This window comes from Microchirus variegatus, assembly GCF_963457635.1.
Source record: "Microchirus variegatus genome assembly, chromosome: 9".
Classification (NCBI taxonomy): domain Eukaryota; kingdom Metazoa; phylum Chordata; class Actinopteri; order Pleuronectiformes; family Soleidae; genus Microchirus; species Microchirus variegatus.
This window is the reverse complement of record NC_139810.1, coordinates 6,758,128-6,777,317: the sequence shown is the minus strand read 5'-3', so window position 1 is coordinate 6,777,317 and position 19,190 is coordinate 6,758,128. Positions and strand designations below refer to the sequence as shown.

General features: G+C 42.0%; 2 protein-coding genes across 2 annotated transcripts; one reads left to right on the top strand and one right to left on the bottom strand.

The window, feature by feature from the left end:
- Nucleotides 1–1,759: 1,759 nt before the first annotated feature.
- On the bottom strand, nt 1,760–14,571 carry LOC310932378 (transcription initiation factor TFIID subunit 4-like; the record flags this gene model as incomplete). Its single annotated transcript, XM_083895689.1, is given in 18 exon segments — nt 1,760–1,927; nt 3,069–3,188; nt 3,277–3,333; nt 3,571–3,696; nt 4,749–4,879; nt 4,988–5,157; nt 5,601–5,718; nt 6,015–6,153; nt 6,248–6,475; nt 7,356–7,445; nt 8,627–8,749; nt 8,842–8,988; nt 9,928–10,047; nt 11,151–11,305; nt 13,372–14,148; nt 14,310–14,448; nt 14,451–14,498; nt 14,500–14,571. Coding segments are annotated over 18 exon segments (2,928 nt in total).
- Nucleotides 14,572–15,229: 658 nt separating this feature from the next.
- lsm14b (LSM family member 14B) lies at nt 15,230–17,398 on the top strand (the record flags this gene model as incomplete). Its single annotated transcript, XM_083895742.1, has 8 exons — nt 15,230–15,350; nt 15,439–15,602; nt 15,693–15,822; nt 16,241–16,435; nt 16,590–16,673; nt 16,755–16,913; nt 17,025–17,160; nt 17,218–17,398. 8 exons carry the CDS (start codon nt 15,230–15,232, stop codon nt 17,396–17,398), a joined length of 1,170 nt encoding a protein of 389 aa, XP_083751868.1.
- Nucleotides 17,399–19,190: the final 1,792 nt, after the last annotated feature.

The window sequence follows — 19,190 nt, the reverse complement described above, 5'->3', positions numbered from 1 at the left end:
AGATGACCTGCTCTCTAGGGCCTACGAAGCAGCAGCATGCATGGGACGCATTAGCAATTTCCTGTCCCATCTGATGCTTGCTCTCTCAGCATCCCTCTAGGAGGCTACACTGGACTCTTCCATCCAGAGCCTTAGCGATGCATCTCTACAGGCATTTGGCCTGGTGTCCAGAGAGCTGGGGCGCCTAATGTCCACACTAGTTCAGGCTCGCCGCCAGGTGTGGCTGGCACAGTCACCTCTCACTGAGGCGTGCCGGAGAACCCTCCACAGCATCCCAGTGGAACCTGGTGAGGTCTTTGGGTCAGCCGCCGTACAGGCGCTTGAGCGCACAGTTCAGGCCAGGCAGACTCGACAGCAGCTCTCTGGGCTTCACAGAAGTATGCCTCCTCCAAACAGGCCCAGGGTCTCTCCAGCTCCCCCCAGGCGCCACTCCCATCCACAGACTCTCCCCAGTGGCTACCCCAGGTCTCGGCGACCGGTTCAACAGCCAGCTCAACGAGGGCCTCAGGCCTTTCGAGCCCCCGAACGATTGCCCCCTAGATATTCTCAGACCTTCGACGTTGCCCGTCGTCCCCCCAGGGCCCCTAGAGGCTAGCCGGCGTCATCAGGGGTCAAGGGTGACTTTGTTGGTATAAACATTCGACCTGCGCATGCGCGAGATGGAGACATTCAGTGCTAAAGCACCGCCTCTGGCGGTCATCCAGGATTCATAGAAACGTAGTTACATACGTAACTTTCGTTTTTAATGGAATATGTACATAGGTTTATAGAGGCCCATTTCCAGTGTTCTAATGGTACATTGTGTTTGCTAATGGCGTTAGAAGGCTATTGGATGATTAGAAAATCCTTGTGCAATGATGTTAGCACAGCTGAAAACAATTTTGCTGGTTCTTTGACAAAGAGGCATTATTATTTGGAATAAAAATCATTATTTCTATTCATTTTGCAACTCTTTTGATGAATAAAAGTGTGCCTTTTAGTGGAAAACAAACACAAAATGTGTATAGGTGACCCCAAACTTTTGAACGGTAATATAAATGTATCATTTGTATCAGGACAAAAAACAAAACAATAATGTACACAATCTCTCAAAACTGAAGGAACTGTTGAATCGATCAAATGTGACATACATTCTAATCCATATGGCTTAATCTAAAGAAGGCAACTCTGCAAGAGAGACGAGTCCAGATTAGTCTGTGTAAAAACGTGTGAAACTGTGATGGACTAAAAAAAAAATGTGTCATAAATAAAATCTGACATATCATGAGGATAAGAATTACTGCTGTTTTGTTAAAAAAAAAAACCTCACACAGTGAATCCCCGCAGAGATTCGCTGCTACAACTCTCGATTGTTAGTGCAGTGACACCGACGAGGTTTCTCAAATGTAAAGGGCTCGGTTCAGTCGGAGGCTTTTGTCTTTATGTGCAGCATGATGGAAGTGCGGTGTGGTCTCTGTAGAGCAAACAGAGCCGAGACAAAGGCTGAACTCTTAATATTTGCTCCGTCTGTGCTAGAAGGGAAGGGAAGGGAAGGGAAGGGAAGGGAAGGGAAGGGGGGGGCTATGCCTGAAGAGGCTTTTTAAAAGCCGACGTGTCTTCGTTGTTCAGGATAAATTCTCTCTTCCCAAAGACAGACGTCTTCCACATCCTGCGGTGAGTGATCAAAGAGAGCACCGGCAGAGTGGGACTGAGCCGACAGTCTTTCGGCGCCGCTTCCTTAATGCCACTGAGTGAGACGAGTCACTTTTTACTGCAGGTGCTATTTGAGGAAGCCTTTATAGAGCAGGTGTGAGTGACTGGTCCCTCTTTCATTCTCCAGGCAGAGGAGCAGGTCCCTGAGGTTGACTCTGGTAATGCGCTGTCGCATAAACTGTCTGGAGCCGGCTCCACCGGAGCCTGCGGGCGGGCACGGCCCTGATCCTGAGCCCTGGAGGGGGAAAACAAACAGTTAGTCATGGGTTCTTTTTGTGTGAATTTGATAAAAACAATGTCAGTAATTATTTATTTAGTGTGATGAGCACTGCGACAATTAATCAAAAAATGTAGTGATTTTAAATATAAACAAAATTAGTCTTACAACTGAACTTTAAATAGAATTTTTTGTCAGGAAAAACCTGGCGAGATAAACGAACTAAACTGTGAGGTGAAAAAAAAAGAAGAAGGTTAGCGTGAATAAAACGAGCGGTTTTGTCTCACTTTAGTGTGACTTGGCATTAGCGCTGAAGCTAAAGAGCAGAGACAAAAGCCAAAAAGTCTTTATTCTTCGTTTCATGAGCAGCAAATGACTTTAAGCAAAAACGGGCTCTCTGACTTACAGAATATTGTGACTTTACAAAGGCTTATTTTTTATTTCAGCTGAACAAATGTTTTCAGGCAAAACCTGACGAGATAGACAAAGTCAACTGTGAGGCAAAGGAAAAGGCTAGCGTGACTTAGCATCAGCGTTGAAGCTAAAGAGCAGAAACAAGAGCATCTAAAACGTCTTTATTCTCCGTTTCATGAGCAGCAAATGACTTTAAGCAAAAATGACTGTTAACTTATAAACTTAAAGGTGCATTACATAATAAATCTGAACCAACTGACCATAAAATCCACAGAGACTCAGGAATAATGTTCATATAACATACTGAACTCACCAACAACAACAGTACAGCCACCACAAATCATCTTTATGTTTTGAAATCATGTTTCGGCATGTGGCGCCACCTACCGCCATTGACCAATCAATGCAGTCAGTAGAGTCTCCGCTACCGAGCAACCACGGGTTGCCAGTTACGTCTGAGCTACAATGACGGAGAAAACGAAACCTAACCTAACCTCGGTATTAATTTGAGTGTAGTAGTTTTTGGCCACATTCTTACATATGGCGGCTTTAATTAACTTAATTTGTCTCACAACTGAACTTAATACAAACTTTAAATATGATTTTTGTAAAAAAAACACACTCTTTTAATCATAATTTCAAGATACTTTCATCATGTGTTGTTGAGTCGATTTGCTTTATGTCACGACAGCTGGAAACTGGTCGAAGTCTGACCAGCCGACATATACTCTGACGTATAACTCACCTCTGCACTGGCGCCTCGAACAGGAGAGTGCATTTTCCGCTTTTTCCTCGGGCCGATTGCCGCCAGCGCCGTGAGGTTGGCCTCTCTCTGCCTGATCTGAGCCAGTTCCTGCTGCTGCATCTGAAACAACGCATCACACACGCACACACACACGCGCGTCAAAATACGAAAGCAATTCATTAAGTCACGTTTAGAAGCATTTATTTACCTCTTTGGCCTTCTGTTTGAGTCGCAGCTGCTCAGGATCCTCTTGCCGTGACCGAGACTGCAGCAAAGTAGAGGACATTTTAATAATTCAAGATGGATGTGTTCAATTTATTCCCTCAATTGTTTTATTCATTCACTCACTCAAAGTTAGCATATCTTATCTGCGGCAGCCAAGGAAATGCATATTAACGACGCTGACCCGAGATCACTCACTTAGCTTCTCGGTGCAGTTCTGACAGTTTAGTATATAGTAATTACTATATATAGTGACGTGAGAGAGAGAGAGAATAGCTACCTTGGCAGCTTTCATGAGGATTTCTCGCTCCTGCTCCTCCTTCCTTTGCTTCTCCATCTGATCCAGTTGCTCAAAGAACTTGAGCTGACCTCGCACGTCGCCGACTTGCTGAGAGCGCTCGTCTTCCTGGATGGGTTCAAAGGGTCAGAAGGAGCAAGGAAGGACATAACATTACGACATGAAAACCAGAGGCACAGGAAACGGCAAACTCTGAAGACACTTAGTCCTTTCAGCCCTTAAAACACTAAAAAGAAAAAGACTTCTGAAGTGAACTGAACTCAGACCTACTTAGCAGGTGGTCTAAGTACAGTTCACTTTGGCTTTGTGTTATGGTTCACCTGTGCGTTGCGAAACACAAAGAACTCCAGGTTGACTTTTATCATTTACCAGATCGCATGTTTTTGCACTGGCACTGAACTCAAGAGGGCAGAGCAACAACAGCTGCAGCTCATGGAGTCTTCTGTGCTTCTCCAGATAAAAAATAAAATAATAACAACAAAAAACGAGGTCCACCGTCTACAAAGCACGATGAAACACAATCTTCATAAACAGCTATCAAATCTATCTATATGACCTAGGAGAGAGGGCAGACTGAGGAAGACGCACAGAAAACACCTCAATTGGGTGAGAGGGATATAACATACACCAATGTTCAAAAGTTTGGGGTCACCTATACAATTTTTGTTGCGTTTTTTCCATTAAAAGTCAGACTTTTATTCATCAAAAGAGTTGCAAAATGAATAGAAAATATAGTCAAGACATTGACAAGATTAAAAATAATTATTTTTATTCGAAATAAATCTGTTTTCAGCTGTGCTAACATCATTGCACAAGGGTTTTCTAATCATCCAATAGCCTTTTAATGCGATTAGCAAACACAATGTACCATAAGAACACTGGAAATGGGCCTCTATACAACTATGTACATATTCCATTAAAAACCAGACGTTTGCAGCTAGAATAGTCGTTTACCACATTAACAATTTATAGAGTGTATTTCTGATTCATTTAATGTTATATACATTGAAAAAAAAAGTGCTTTTCCTTCAAAAATAAGGACATTTCTAAGTGACCCCAAACTTTTGAACTGTAGTGTATGTATAATCCGTAAGAAAACTGGGGAGGAAAAGTCTGTGAGTCTGTTTTGCTTTGCTCCACTTTACAAAATTAACTGTCACCTTGAAATTTACGTTCTTCTGCTGCGCCGCCAGCGACACCTTTTCCAGCAGGTTTTGGAGCCGCTGCTGCGTCGCGTGGGAAATGAGGTTGATCACATCCGAGCCCAACTCGCCGATGCCAAACTTCTTACCTGTCACGACACGGAGGAGTGTGGATTAAAGCTTTTGCACAGAGCGAAACGGCGTCGACCTTTAAAACCCAAGAACGCACCGTTCCCTTTTCAGTTAATGTGCCTCACCGATCTCGAGGGCTCTCCGGGTGAGTAAGGTGGTGGAGAGGAAGGACTCGTCCTTACAGGAGCGAGTCACCGTGCCGACAAGTTCAGAGCTGGTTGCTAAGATACGGGCGCTCTCCTCCGACAAGTTGACTCCCGCCATGGAGGCCACGTCATTGATGTCGTCATCATCCCTACGAGAAACAACAACAATGAACACAAGTCACAACTGCTGTCGGTGCTCTCGAGTAAAACAAATACTCGCATAATAAATTTAGAGCTGTCTATTATTTTCACGATTAATCGATTAAATGCTCACAAAAACCAAAATGATTCAGTTTTAATGATTTCTTTATGTGGAGCAAAGAAACAAAGTAAAAATATTCACATTTAAGAAGCTGAAACGATCAGAAATCTTGTTTTTATCATGAAAAAAGCTTCAAACCGATTATCAAAATAGTTGATGATTAATTTAATAATTGATGAGTTGTTTCAGCTCTAAATAAATCGTACAAATTTTGGCAAAAGAGGAAGTGATTCTACGGACAAATACTGTGTAACGTGCCAAATTATTCTCCCTAATCATAGTATAAAAAACCCTGCACAAAGGCACCAACTAACTGGACTTGAGACACACCTGAAGGTTCCTCCTCCTGCTTCCTTCAGCTTGTTCTTCTGAGCAGCAGTGAGAGCCATCTGACTGATGAATTGTCCTCCTTTTGCCGCTGGAGCCAACATCTGTTTCACAGCTGGAACTGAAAGGAACAGAAGCCGGTTGAGACTTATGCCGATACGTGACAACAACGCCACGTTCATGCAGTGAAAACAGTTTAAAACGCCTCCGCAATATCAATATAAAGTCAGAAATTGGCATCTTTATCAAATACTGGATCTTATCCTGCAGTTATAGACAATATCCACAGGGTGGCAGCACTTCCATAGTGTTCACAGCAGCATTTAAAGAGACTTAAAAAGGAGCTTAGAGCATTTGCAGTGATTTGACATGCCCTCCGGTTAATAATGGAATAAAAAAAGAAAAAGGAACACACACCTGTCTGTAGTTGTTTGACGACCTGCGGCTGCTGACCCACAACGATGCGACTTTGAGGTTGTCCTCTCAGCGTTACCATGGGAGACTGAGCAACTGTCATCTGTGGCCTTGCCATCGCCCCCTGTTGTTGTGGCGCAATCTGACAAAAGAATGAGAAAGAAAAGAAAAATCAGAAGGATACACTTATATAAACTTCCACCTCCACGTGTCAATCACTGCAGAAATAAGATTACCAATCCTGATTTGCTGTGAGGCGTCTGAGTGAGGCTGATGACCGTGGTCTTGGTCGCAGCGGTGCTGGTGGCTGCAGTAGCTGCAGTGGAGATCGGCGGTCGCAGCACCACAGCGGCGAGGGCCGTAGAAGCAGCCGCAGCGGGCCGGGCGCTGGGCTGAGGCAGGAGGCTCTGCTGGATGAAGGCCTCAGAGTCTGGAGTCATCTGACGCAGTGCTGGGAGACTTCTCTGCAGGTCAACAGGCAGAGGGAACACAGACTATATGAACAAGTCTGCATAAACATGTTTCCTCTTCACACATATACACTACCGTTCAAAAGTTTGGGGTCACCATTGCACAAGGGTTTTTAAGGGTTTTTCTCATCATCCAATAGCCTTCTAATGCGATTAGCAAACGCAATGTACCATTAGAACACTGGAAATGGGCCTCTATACACCTATGTACCTATTCCATTAAAAACCAGACGTTTGCAGCTAGAATAGTCGTTTAGCACATTAACAATGTTTAGAGTGTATTTCTGATTCATTTAATGTTATGTTCATTGAAAAAAATAAGTAATTTCCTTTAAAAAAAATAAGGACATTTCTAAGTGACCCCAAACTTTTGAACGTTAGTGGATATTAGAAGATAGTGGCTGAGTGAGAACATGAAAAAATAACGATGGAATAAAGACGTTATTTGAAATCTAATTTTTCAACACTTGGGAAGTTTGTCAACAACACATTTTCACACTTAACTTCCAAAACAGTTCAACATATAACTGCTCAACGCTGCTAGGACAATGATTACATGACATAAAATTAAATAATAATACATAGAGATTGTGGTACAGAATATTTAAATGTGGAAAAAGTATGTATTTAAGTGCAAAATGGGAAACAAAAACAGCTTATTAGTGATTTAATGTGTGATTTTAAAAAGGTAATGTGCTACAAGAAACCTATCTCAATCTAACATTTGGCAATTTAACACAAGTTGCCTTCAGGCCTTTTCATGTGGCACTGAAACAGAAAATCTCTACAGACTGTACAGTCGAGCTGAAAGTGCCTGATCAGTGCAGTGTTTAGTCTACGCCACAAAGTGTAGAACATGTTAACCTGAACTTACCTTCAGGAAAGGCACAAGGTATGGCTGTGGTGAGGAGTTGAGCTCCTGGTATAACCTACTGGTGAAATCTTCAGGCTCTATCTTTCCTTCCTGTTGATCAAAAGAGAGAGAATCACATTTTTAATGCGACAGTCGCAGAGGAAAGAGACAAACCAAGTGCTCAAGTCGAGGCAAAAGAAAAAGGAAAGGTTTGTCTAAAATGTGTTACTTGATTGAAATTGCTTGTCACACTGTTGTTAGCTGTGGTTTAGCTCTGGAATTAGTCCCAGACCAGTAGTCACCTGCTGTGTTTACTCGTATTACTCTAAAAAAAAATAAAAAAATATCTGGCAAAGCCAATGACAAAAGTAACACAACACTATGACAAAAGCTTAAATTACACAAGCGTCAGCAATCACAGTGCATCACTATGGATGGGTGGACTTGTGTGTCTTCTCTCTATTGGCACGACTGTCTTTAGGCATGAGGAAGTGGCTCATTTAGTGATATATCTGTTCCATTGCCACCACATCGCACACACTGGTGCTCTTAGTAAGTCACATGCCAAGTTTGAACATTAGGTGAACATTATTGTGATTTAACAGATGGACAGACAGACGTTTCTTGAAATAGTAGACGAGTGACATTACGCTCCTTTACATCGAAGCTAGTGCTGGGCACTAGGTTAACGCATGGCGCGTTTCCATGATGATGGACCGGAAAAGGCGCCTGTGACGTCATGTTCACGTGCCGCGACACCGGAGTCCAGGCACCGTTTACCACTTAACCTCGTTAGCTGCATTAGCTCGTTTAGCGCCATTAGCGCACCTACAGTCGAACTGGAGCGGTCTGTTTATGAAACGAAAAGAGCAGCGCTACAAATATCCAGCGTACCTGTGTACTGCGTATGTGTGCCTCTGTTTTCAAAGTTTAGCGTGACTTAAGAGACTCATTTTAACAATCCGGAGTCACATAAACATAAACTTTTTCCAGTCGGTCGTCATGGAAACGCCTCATGCGTTAACGCGTTAATCAAAGCTTTATTAAAAACTATAAAGGACACTGAGATGTTTTGGTATTGGCACCCATAAGAAAAATGACTACCATCTTGATAATGTGCCCTTTAAATAACACTGAAGTGCTATTATGCCACTAATTACTGTCGGTGCCAGATTTGTATTAGAGAATCGTGATAGCTCTGTTGTGCTTGATGCTGCTTTTTGACAGAGTGTGAGACACGGCCAAGAGATTGGTAGATCGTGTGATGAAGGGCAAGTGGAAGAAAAACAAACCAGCAAATTTTTGACCAGCTCCTTCACGCTGGCCGTCGTCTCCGTGGACTGTTTCCCATTAGACGCCAGCTTAATCAGCGTGGACAGAAAGTTTCGGCATTTCTTCACATTCTCCAGCGTCTCCTGCAAGAACAGAGCGCACATTATATACACGTTAGATTTACAGTTGAAATTTATAGAACAAAACATATCTCCACCAAAGTTTTAGCACTTACAGCTGAGACAGCTATTGGAGGGGGGGCTGTCCTCAGGGGCCCGACCCTCGTCGTTACTGTAGTGGCTGCAGATCCAGCCTGTACGGTAGTGGACGTGCCCAGTGGCTGTTCTGGGGTGGTCGCCGCTCCTCCCATCATGATGGTATTCTATAAAAGTCAGTGAATATACAGTCGTGTCATCAGGACATCATACAATGTTTGATTTCCAAGTGTTATACATCCTTGGACGAGCGTGATATTGTATGTTTGCTGTCACAAAATGGGATGTGCAAGACAATTACACAATGGTATACACAAAGGTATTTGCAGGTAAAAACCGTATGACCACACAAACAATGAAACTGAAACTCAGAATTTAGGAGATGCAGAACTTTTCCCAGTATATAGACAAAGATCCACAAATAACAAAAACAGGAAAAAATTAAAAACACTTTTATCCAAAATCACAAGCTTCATCAAACATGTGCTGCAAGTTTTGCAGAATAATCCAATTTTGCAGTACATATTGTTGGCAATCGTAAGCGAAGCAATGCCAAACTGCCACACAGTGAGCGCAGCGACATTTGTGGACGATCCGTGGGAGGTGAGAGGGAACAAAAACTAAAAAAAAGGTCCATGAGTGAAACACTAGAGTTTAGGGAAAGTAAACCGTTAAAATGGTCACAGAGAAAAAGCAAAGGGAAATTATAAAGTTGATGCAATTATTATCAAGCTATGGCCTGATTCCAGAAGAGACAGGTTAAAAATTTTGAGTAAGAGGGAAAATGTACTTTATTATCTTATACCTCATACCACTGCCGTTACCATTGCTACAGTGCGCATTAAACTTTGGTGAATTATGCCAACAATTTAAGACAAATTTACCACTGTAAACGTGTGACAGTTTGCTTTATATTCATTGTCCAAGAGTGACAGACTCCCCAAGCCAGGTTTGATGTAATAACCAAGTCATTAAATAGGCATTAGTTACCATTAGCTTCTTGGTAACTAACTTCTTGAAGATGGAATGGACAGTAATAGTGGATTAATTTGATTTCATATTAAAAAAAAAAAAAACTGTCAAAGGAGACGTGTGATGTGAGTTACCTGCAACACAGGAGGCCTCTGCAGTTGCGTGGTGGCTGTCACAGAGGTCTGGGCTATGGACGCTTGTTTAATGATAGTGGTGGGGGCAACCGGACGAGTGAGCAGTGACGCAGTTGGAGCCTATAGGGATACGACATGTACACATAAGAAGTTGAACATTAACCAAATATAATCTGTTGCTGTTGCTTCATGTGAAATTAAGGACACTTTTTTTTAACAAAAAACATTGTCAAATGTCTCCCTGACACTTATCTTTTCAATGACCTCTTATGGTTCGTTAACTCGTTTGAATTTGAATCGATGAAACCACTCAGCCGTAGTGTGCATCAGCCAAAATGTCATTACATCAGACAATAATGTAAAATGTGTTTTTTATTTTTACTTTTGCACGGAGCAAAACAAAGCGTGTTTTTATATAGTGACAGATAGTTAAATGGCACTGAAACATTCAGTTCCGTTCAGTTCAGTTTATTTCGAACATGTGAATAATAACAACAACAACAACGAAAGAAGAAACATTGACTATTGATCACTCAAGAAGGTCAGTCAGCAACCACACTCCATCTATCCATCCATCCTTCCATCTTCTACCACTTTATCCTTCACATGAGGGTCACCCTAGGTTGCCAGTCCATCACAGGGACACATATAGAGACAAACAACCATTCACTCTCACACTCACACATACGGTCAAAGAGACGGCCCGGAGAAAAGAAATGTCCTTATTTTTGAAGGAAAAGCACTTTTTAAAAAAAATGAATAGAACATTAAATAAATCATAAATACACTCTATACATTGTTAATGTGGAAAATGACTATTCTAGCTGCAAAGGTCTGTTTTTTAATGGAATATGTGCATAGGTGTATAGAGGCCCATTTCCAGTGTACTAATAGTACATTTGCTAATGGCGTTAGAAGGCTATTGGATGATAGGAAAGCCCTTGAAAACCCTTGTGCAATTATCTTAGCACAGCTAGCTAGCTTGCTAATCATTCTTGTCATCTTGTCAATGTCTTGACTATATTTTCTATTCATTTTGCAACTCTTTTGATGAATAAAAAGTGACTTTTAATGGAAAACTTGGAAAAATTGTATAGGTGACCCCAAACTTTTGAACGGCAGTGTACATCTAGTGTATGATATTTGTGCATCACAGTCTAAAAGCTACGAGTCATATTCTGTGATTGTGACTGGGGCCATGCGTTCCACATCAGTACCGGTACCTGTAGAGAAGCGATGTGCACGGGCGGAGTGCTTGTGGGGGCGGCGGGTCGTGGCGTCATGGCGTTTTGGGACTGCGACTGCGCCTGCATCTGAGCCAAGGTCTGCTGGTGTATCATCAGCAGCTGCCCACTCTCACTGCGAACCAAGACCATGCCTGCAAACAGGCACAGGTCGCAGAGGGCGACACGGGTTAATGCTTCAACGTTTCTGACACGAGAGAGAGATTAATTACTCCAGAAGGTCTATCGATGTAGTTATATAAACATTAACAAGCACTGAAAAGTGACAATGAAATCTAGTTAATGGAAAATGCTATATTTTCTTTAACAGTGAGGAAAGTAATTAAGATGATTATGGTGAATAACAGGAAGCATAATGTTACTACCAATACTTTGAAGGAAGATTCAGCAGACTATAATTATCTCCTCAGGCTACAAGCACCACCTCCCATGTTGATGATTCTCTATTTGATTATTCCTTTCAAAAGTGATTTTTAGCTCCTGGAGCTGTAGCATCCTACTTTGATCATGTCCTTTTGCACAACAGAAGGAAAATCTAAAATTGACAGGGCAGAAAATAAAAACGGGTACAATGCCAGGGGGGGGGAGAATCTCTGTGTGTTAACAGTAAACAGGCACAACATTGAAACAGATAATTGGATTTAATGTTGTGGTTCATGGGTGAATACTGTTATATAAATCAAAGGCATTTAAAGCCCTGAAACGATGTGTAATTTCAGGGCACAGTTGAAAGTAAAAATCTACAACAAATTAGTACCAAAGAACAGAACAACAAAATTATTTAGTGCTGGGTTGTGGGAGAAAACATGCGTTTTAATATTATGCAAAATGTTTTTGAATAACAGTGTTTGTGGTTGTAGCATATTATGGTCTGAAGAGTCATTCTCTGGGTGGTGGAGGACACGATTCCGAAACCTGAACTCATTTCTAGCCACTAGTCATTTCTACATTTGTGTCACAAATTCTTAATTATTCCATTAAAAGCAAAATCTGCAATGTCAAGCTCTAGCGTTAGCCAAGATACAAGAGGAGTCTGACCATTATTCAAACTAAAACACACATGTGGGAGAGATGCTTAGTTACATAGTTCAATGCCACAGTTTGCCATTGTCTCATGGGCACGGTCTGTCCTCAAGGTTTCTAATCTGTTCTGCAGTTAGTACCTTGGCCATCTCCAATCTTTTATGTGTAGCCCTGGAAGAAAATCTATTCTGTGTCTTCTCTGCTTTCCACAATGTGTCTCAAACTATCTCTTACCTATTCGCACAAGAGAAACCAAGTAGAAATAAAACAATGGATGGTGCATTTGTGTTTAGAGTTAGTTTACGACCAAATTATTGCCTACAGGGGCTAAACCGTCTATGTGACATAGGTCATAGGCGGACCAAACAGTAGTCAGATTACAGGTGGATTACTGTCATGATAAATGTCTTAATCCGATTAATAACCTCTGAATAGGACACTGTCGTGTAAACAGCATTTACTGATTACCATAACCTGCATATGGTTAGACTCCAATATAATAATCAGATTATGACACATTCAAATGTAAATCACATTGATTAGACAAGTTTGCATTTGAATCAGATTATTGAATCCAATTTAAGATATCACAGCACTTGCCATAATGTAAACTGAGTCATAATCAGACAATGATATTCATTCATCTATGCATCTTTGCCAGACTGTAAAGCATTATGTATACACAGAACATGTAAGCATTTTACATTAGATTATAATGCATTGTGTTGGCATGAATACATCTTTTAATCCTTTTGTAATATCCTGTAGGAATATTCACAAGAATAAATGTGATTCATCAAAGCACTCCTGCTCTGAGACATGAAAATGCGTGAATGCTATATATTCTATTAGTAACTCGTGTAAAACAATGACGATGATGTTTTAAATCTTGCTTGTCCTTGTAATGTTGATGCAGTCTGATTGTTTGCGTCTGTTTCAAGTGTTTTATACTTATACTGTCTTTGCCTTGTCTAACCTTTTGCTTTTGTTAAGCACTTAAGATAAACTCCTGTTGTTATTAATGTGTCAAACACTATGACCTACATGTACTTATCATGTAAAGATGAATATGAATGGAATATTCTATTAGCAGTTCATAAAGATTAGAATCTGAAGCATATACTAAGGTCAGTAGTAGACAGATAATTGTTTTCCATGTAGACATAGTTAAGTTTACCTGGAGGCAGCTGGATGTTTTGGATATTTGGAGCGTTTGGTGCGTTTTGCTGAGGCTGAGTAAGTCGAGGGGCCAGCACCTGTGGAGCAATGGATCGGGCTACGCCAGGAGAAGGAGCAGCGATGGCTGATGGTACTGAAGTCCTCAGGTTCTGCAATACAGTCGGGCTCCTCATAGTCGCGATTGTCTGGGTCAAAACCGTTGAAGCGACGACGTGGGCACCGGTCTGCGCTACAGTCTTTGCGGAGTTAGCAACAGATCCAACCGTGACAGGTGCAGTTGTTAAGACCGTGGTAAGGTGCGAGGTGTTGCTGGGAGTTTGCATAGGTGGCCTCACGAGCGTGACCGTGGGAACACTTTTCACTGAGGACTGGGACGAAATCACAGGCGAGGTGACCGTGTTCTGTCCAGTCGAGGCTGGAGTCTGAATAATAGAGCAGTGAGGTGCTGCGCTGCCTTTGATCGCAGACGCGGGTCCGTTGTTTACAAGCGTGACAGCTGACTGAGAGTTGCTGTCACCGCTGCCGTCAGCTGGAATGTGACAGTTCATGACCACGACACTTCCATTTAAAGTCTGGACACCAGTCCTTCCTGGTTTCCCAACACAAGACGTTGCATCTGGTCCTTCCGAAAAGACTCCGCTCGCCGTCGCCGACTTGGACTCACTTGGCGGGGCTGTGGTGCTCAGTCTCGCCGGTGATGTTGTCCCGGCTGCTCCATCCATGCCTGAACTGCGGGATCCCGCACAGTTGACAACGCCGCCGTGCACTCCCGTCCCTACAGCAGCGGAGACACGTGAAAACAACCGAGTGTCCCAACACAACTCTCCGCTTCGCATTAGTTTCGGGAGCCGACACAAGTGAAGTTAGCTACAACCAGTTGAACAACGTGACCAAAATAAGCTAATGTTAGCTAACCGGAGCGGGCAGCTATCTTACCTGCCTTAGCAAGCTCTTGTTGTGAAAGTCCCATTTTTTTGCTGCACTGAACATTAGAATTGTTCTTTCCGACGTGATTCGCAGCACAGTGAATTCTCTCTGTTGTGCTGACGTGATCCGCGCACGTTAGCTCACACCCAACAACAACCCGACCACATTTCTAACTACTTTTTTCGCCACCCTTCGCGTACAACAAAACATTCTCCAGCGAATCGGAGCCCGCCGCCATCTTTGCCGAGCGACGCTCGCTCGCGAGACGCATGCGCCGATTGGATGTGGACTCAGTGACGTGGCCTCGCCGGGCGCTGTGATTGGCTCGTTGAGGAAAATAAATGCTGGATCCAAATAGTTGTGAGCTTCAGTCTGTGTGAGCGCAGTGTTACGGTAGTTACTGTACCAGGAAAACGACACCCAGCGTTGGCAGAGTTGCTCCCGGCGGGACTTCATGACAACGCGAACACTGTCTCGGGAAGTTTCTGTTCGGTATTAACACATATTTGTGGGGATTATGTATCGTATTGAAGCATTTGACTTTATCGTAGACGACCCAAAATGGCTGCTATTTTTTTTTTCCGGACACCCTGCAGCTGTCCCGAGCACTCAAGCTGTCATAAATATTATCCAGAAAAGAGTCCGAATAAAGTACTCCACACATGCTGTCCAAATAAATGTCACTGTTACAAATAATTATGACTACATTAAAAAAAAAAAAAACATAATAAATGCATAAAATGTCCAGCATCCGCAGTTACTGAGAGTGAATTAGTGCCAGGTGCGTTTCAGCCAATCAGTGGGCGTGGTTTCAGGTCACCTGTTGGACGCCTTTAAATGGTTCTGGTTCACCTATTGTTTGGGTGCTGCCACATGAGGCGGGTTGTTGTTGGAGTTTGCTAGCTAGCTGGCCTAACAATCGTGTAGCCATGACTTCAGTAAAGCCCTTCATCGGCTGTAAAATAGGGTTAATTTCACGAGCCCAAAATCGCTACGAGGGGATTTTGTACACAATTGATAAAGTGAACTCGACAGTGGTTCTGGCGAAAGGTGAGTGCTTTAGGCCCGTTTGCAGCAGGAGCGATATCATATCGCCGCTGGAATGTGTTTCTCAAAATGGCTGCCTTGTCTGCCCAAGTCAAGTGTTTTGGAACGGAGGGACGACCCACTGACAGACCCACGCCGCCCAAAGATGACATCTACGAGTACATCACGTTCCGGGGAAGTGATATTAAAGACATAGCGCTGTGTGAACTTCCCAGATCTCACCACGGCCTTCCTCCAGATCCTGCAATAGTACAGGTATATAAGAACAGCATTGACACACAGTGGGGACACATTGTATGAAGAGCCAGATGGTAAGAAAAGTAAAACTGTAACATCCCGGTTCAGTCATCCAGCGCAGGGTCTTCAGGCGTGTACTCGGCTCATGGACCGTTTAGCCCCATGAGGATGCCTGCCTATAACCAGCTCGCTGCCAACTCTCTGCTTAATCAACAATACGCAGCAGCTCTTGGACTTGGTAAGTCAATGATTACAAATTGTTCCTAATGGCTATATGTCCTGTGCAGAATATGTTACCATACTTTTACGATTAAGATGCACTCTAGTTCGGGTTGTATGAGATGTTGACACTATCAACAATGACTTTGCCAAGCGTGCTACCATTTCTGGAGAGCAGCCTTGGACAAGAACACCAGCATGGACCGAAAGGCTCAGCTAATAAAATCTAAGCCCTCTTCAAGACTGTGATATCTGTAAAGTATGTTTTTTAGATTTTAATTAAATTAGCTTTTTGTTAAGTGGCTCAAATTTGTTTCCTCTTCTGTAACTGCCGGTGGCCATGAGCAAGTGTGTGGGTCCCAGGCTGGTTCACGGAAATGGTGGCTTGCTCGAAAGTTGGTGTCCTCAACTCAAAAAATCAGAACTGTCCCCTTAAGGGCCTGTGATTCCTGGCTTGCATGTCAGAAGAGCCCCCATGGTGGAAAAGGCTGTTCAAACCCTCCAAATGGAAAGGTCTAGGCAGGGGAGAGACTTGACTGTATCCCAGGAGCGGGACCAGTACCAGGAGAGGAGGCAGCCCCAGAGGACCAGACGAGAAGGTTCCAGTCCCAGAAGGCCCACTGAAACCAACTGTAAGCATGGAGAACTGCAGTAATGAAAGGCAAAATTTAAATCTCCACAATTTAGAGCTTATTTTATTTTTGGCTTTGCGTGAGGACTTGAAGATCCTACGTTTGTGTAATTGCAAACCGTTTTAAGAGCGTAATTGTTCTCTTTGATTTCAAGTGAAGCTGGGCCAAGTTGGACCCAAAGCTCGCCAGGAAACTTGGCAAAGGAATGATGAAAATAGACCACCGCTCAGAAGACAAGGTAACCTAATGGAGACGGAGTCAAAAAAACACACTTTACTCATTGTAACCTCTTCTTCTCTAACTTTTTAATGAACCCTAGGACCTCGGAGGCGTAGGAACCGCAGTAGAGGACAGTTGATGGTGGCTAACACTCCATCAGCCACTCTGAAGTTTGACACAGACTTTGATTTTGATTCTTCAAACGCACAATTTATTGAGGAACTGGAGAGGGAAGGGCAGGACAAGATGAATGTGAAAGGTTGGTCTGTCAAAATCCTGCATTTTAGTTAAACCAGTTGTCATTCCAGTCAATGTTCTGAATTGCAGGTTAACTAACCAGTTCTCATTTAAAAAATACTTGTGTGTACAGGTGCAACTCAACAGGTAGATGAGAAGTTAAAGGAAGATTTACATTTGACCACAGACGACGATCAGTTTGGACCAAAGTGCTACTACGACAAAGCAAAGTCTTTCTTTGACAACATCTCGTCTGAAAACAAGTTCAGGTAAATTAGTTGTCACTTCCCAACGCTGTATAATGTGCTACTGTTGTGGAGCTACAGGTTGGTTTGTTTGTTTTTCAGATTAACATGGGCAGAGGAGCGGAAGCGCAATCTGGAGACATTCGGTGTCCCCGGACGCTTTCTGCGGGGCCGAGGCTTCAGAGGTGGATATACGGGAGCGAGAGGACGGGGCTCGGCTCAGATGTTTCCTTCTTACAGATCCAGAGGTGGACAGCTATAGAGGTTAGCATCTGATACCAGTGCCCCAAAGCCATTACTGTAATTATTTCCCATATGTACGACTGTAAGGGTTATTACCCAGTTACCTTTTCAGTATTTTTTTTCATGATGAGCACCTCTGTATGCATTTCTTTTTCCTACACGAGGCCAATATCCTGCACATAAATTACCAGGATTTTTTTTTTTGTGGCTCACTTAGTGGTCCCCTCAGGATATATTTGCTTGAGGACTTTTTGTTTTGTTTCCTTTTTTATTAAATGGGAGTTGGCTTTGTTTTGTTCTGCTTGTCAAATCTGACTCCTAAACGTGTCTGATCCGTGTTCATGACGGTGTCTTTTTTGGAGTGTGCATTATTATTTATGTTCCTTTTCGTGTAACAAATGTTGTAAACTGAATATCAACATCAAATGAACTAAACTTAAATGTATTTAACTGATAAATCTTGGCTAATGCTTTATTCTGCCCTACTGAAATGATGTGAATAAAGTGGATGATGCTCATGCACTTCTCATCTTCTGAGCCTGTACTATATTCTCCATTACAGTAGTTTTGGAAATAAATCTTGAGTGGACCTTTTAGAGAACATGGAGTGATCAACCATAATATTAAAACTGATTATCTTGCTGCAATAGAATTCCCTCCAGTGACAAATATTTAAATTTTGTGTTGCCATTTTATTATCACCCATTATTTTTATTTTTGTGCATCTCATGCTAATGTCATTTTAAAGCTATAATGGAACACAGATGAAGAGCGTTAATTATATTCTTGCTACACATGTATTTTAAAGTTAAACATTTTGAGTGCAACTTTATACTTCCGGTTCCATCTTAAAGATCCAGAAGGACGAATTGGTAACGTCTGATGGTGAGACCAAAAAAAACGGAGTACAACCTTCCCTTTTCCAGAGTTGCTATGTCCTGGAACTTCATTAAGACTCTCCTTCAAAATGCAAATTACTGGTTTGTCCATTTGGGCTGCTATAGGAACAAGGCCTTTGTCTGAAGTACACATGCATGAAAGGCTTATTTTAAGGCTACAAAAATTAATTTAACTTTAAAGCGACTATACGCCTATGGACAGTATATTCAATTTGCATCAATAAACCCTCAATCTTACTTACTGGTTATTTATTACTTTTTCCCCTTGTAAATGTCATTTATGTATATGTATATGTGCATATATATGTATATGCGCATATATATGTATGTGCGTATATGCGCATATATATGTATGTGCGTATATGCGCATATATATGTATGTGCGCATATATATGTATATGTGCATATATGTATGTGCGTATATGCGCATATATATGTATATGTATGTGCGTATATGCGCAAATATATGTATATGTGCATATATATGTATGTGCGTATATGCGCATATATATATATATGTATATGCATGTGCGCATATATATGTATATGCATGTGCGTATATGTATGTGCATATGTGTGTATATGCATGTATATGTGTGTATGTATATATACGTACGTGTGTATGTATATGTATGTGTATATGTGTGTATGTGTATATGTATGTGTATATATGTGTGTATATATATATATGTGTGTATATATATGTGTATATGTGTGTATATATGTGTATATATATATGTGTGTGTGTATATATATATATATATGTGTGTATGTATGTGTGTATATGTATGTTTGTGTGTATATGTATGTTTGTGTGTGTATATATATGTATGTATGTGTGTGTATATGTATGTATGTGTGTATATGTATGTTTGTATGTGTGTGTATATATATGTATGTATGTATATATGT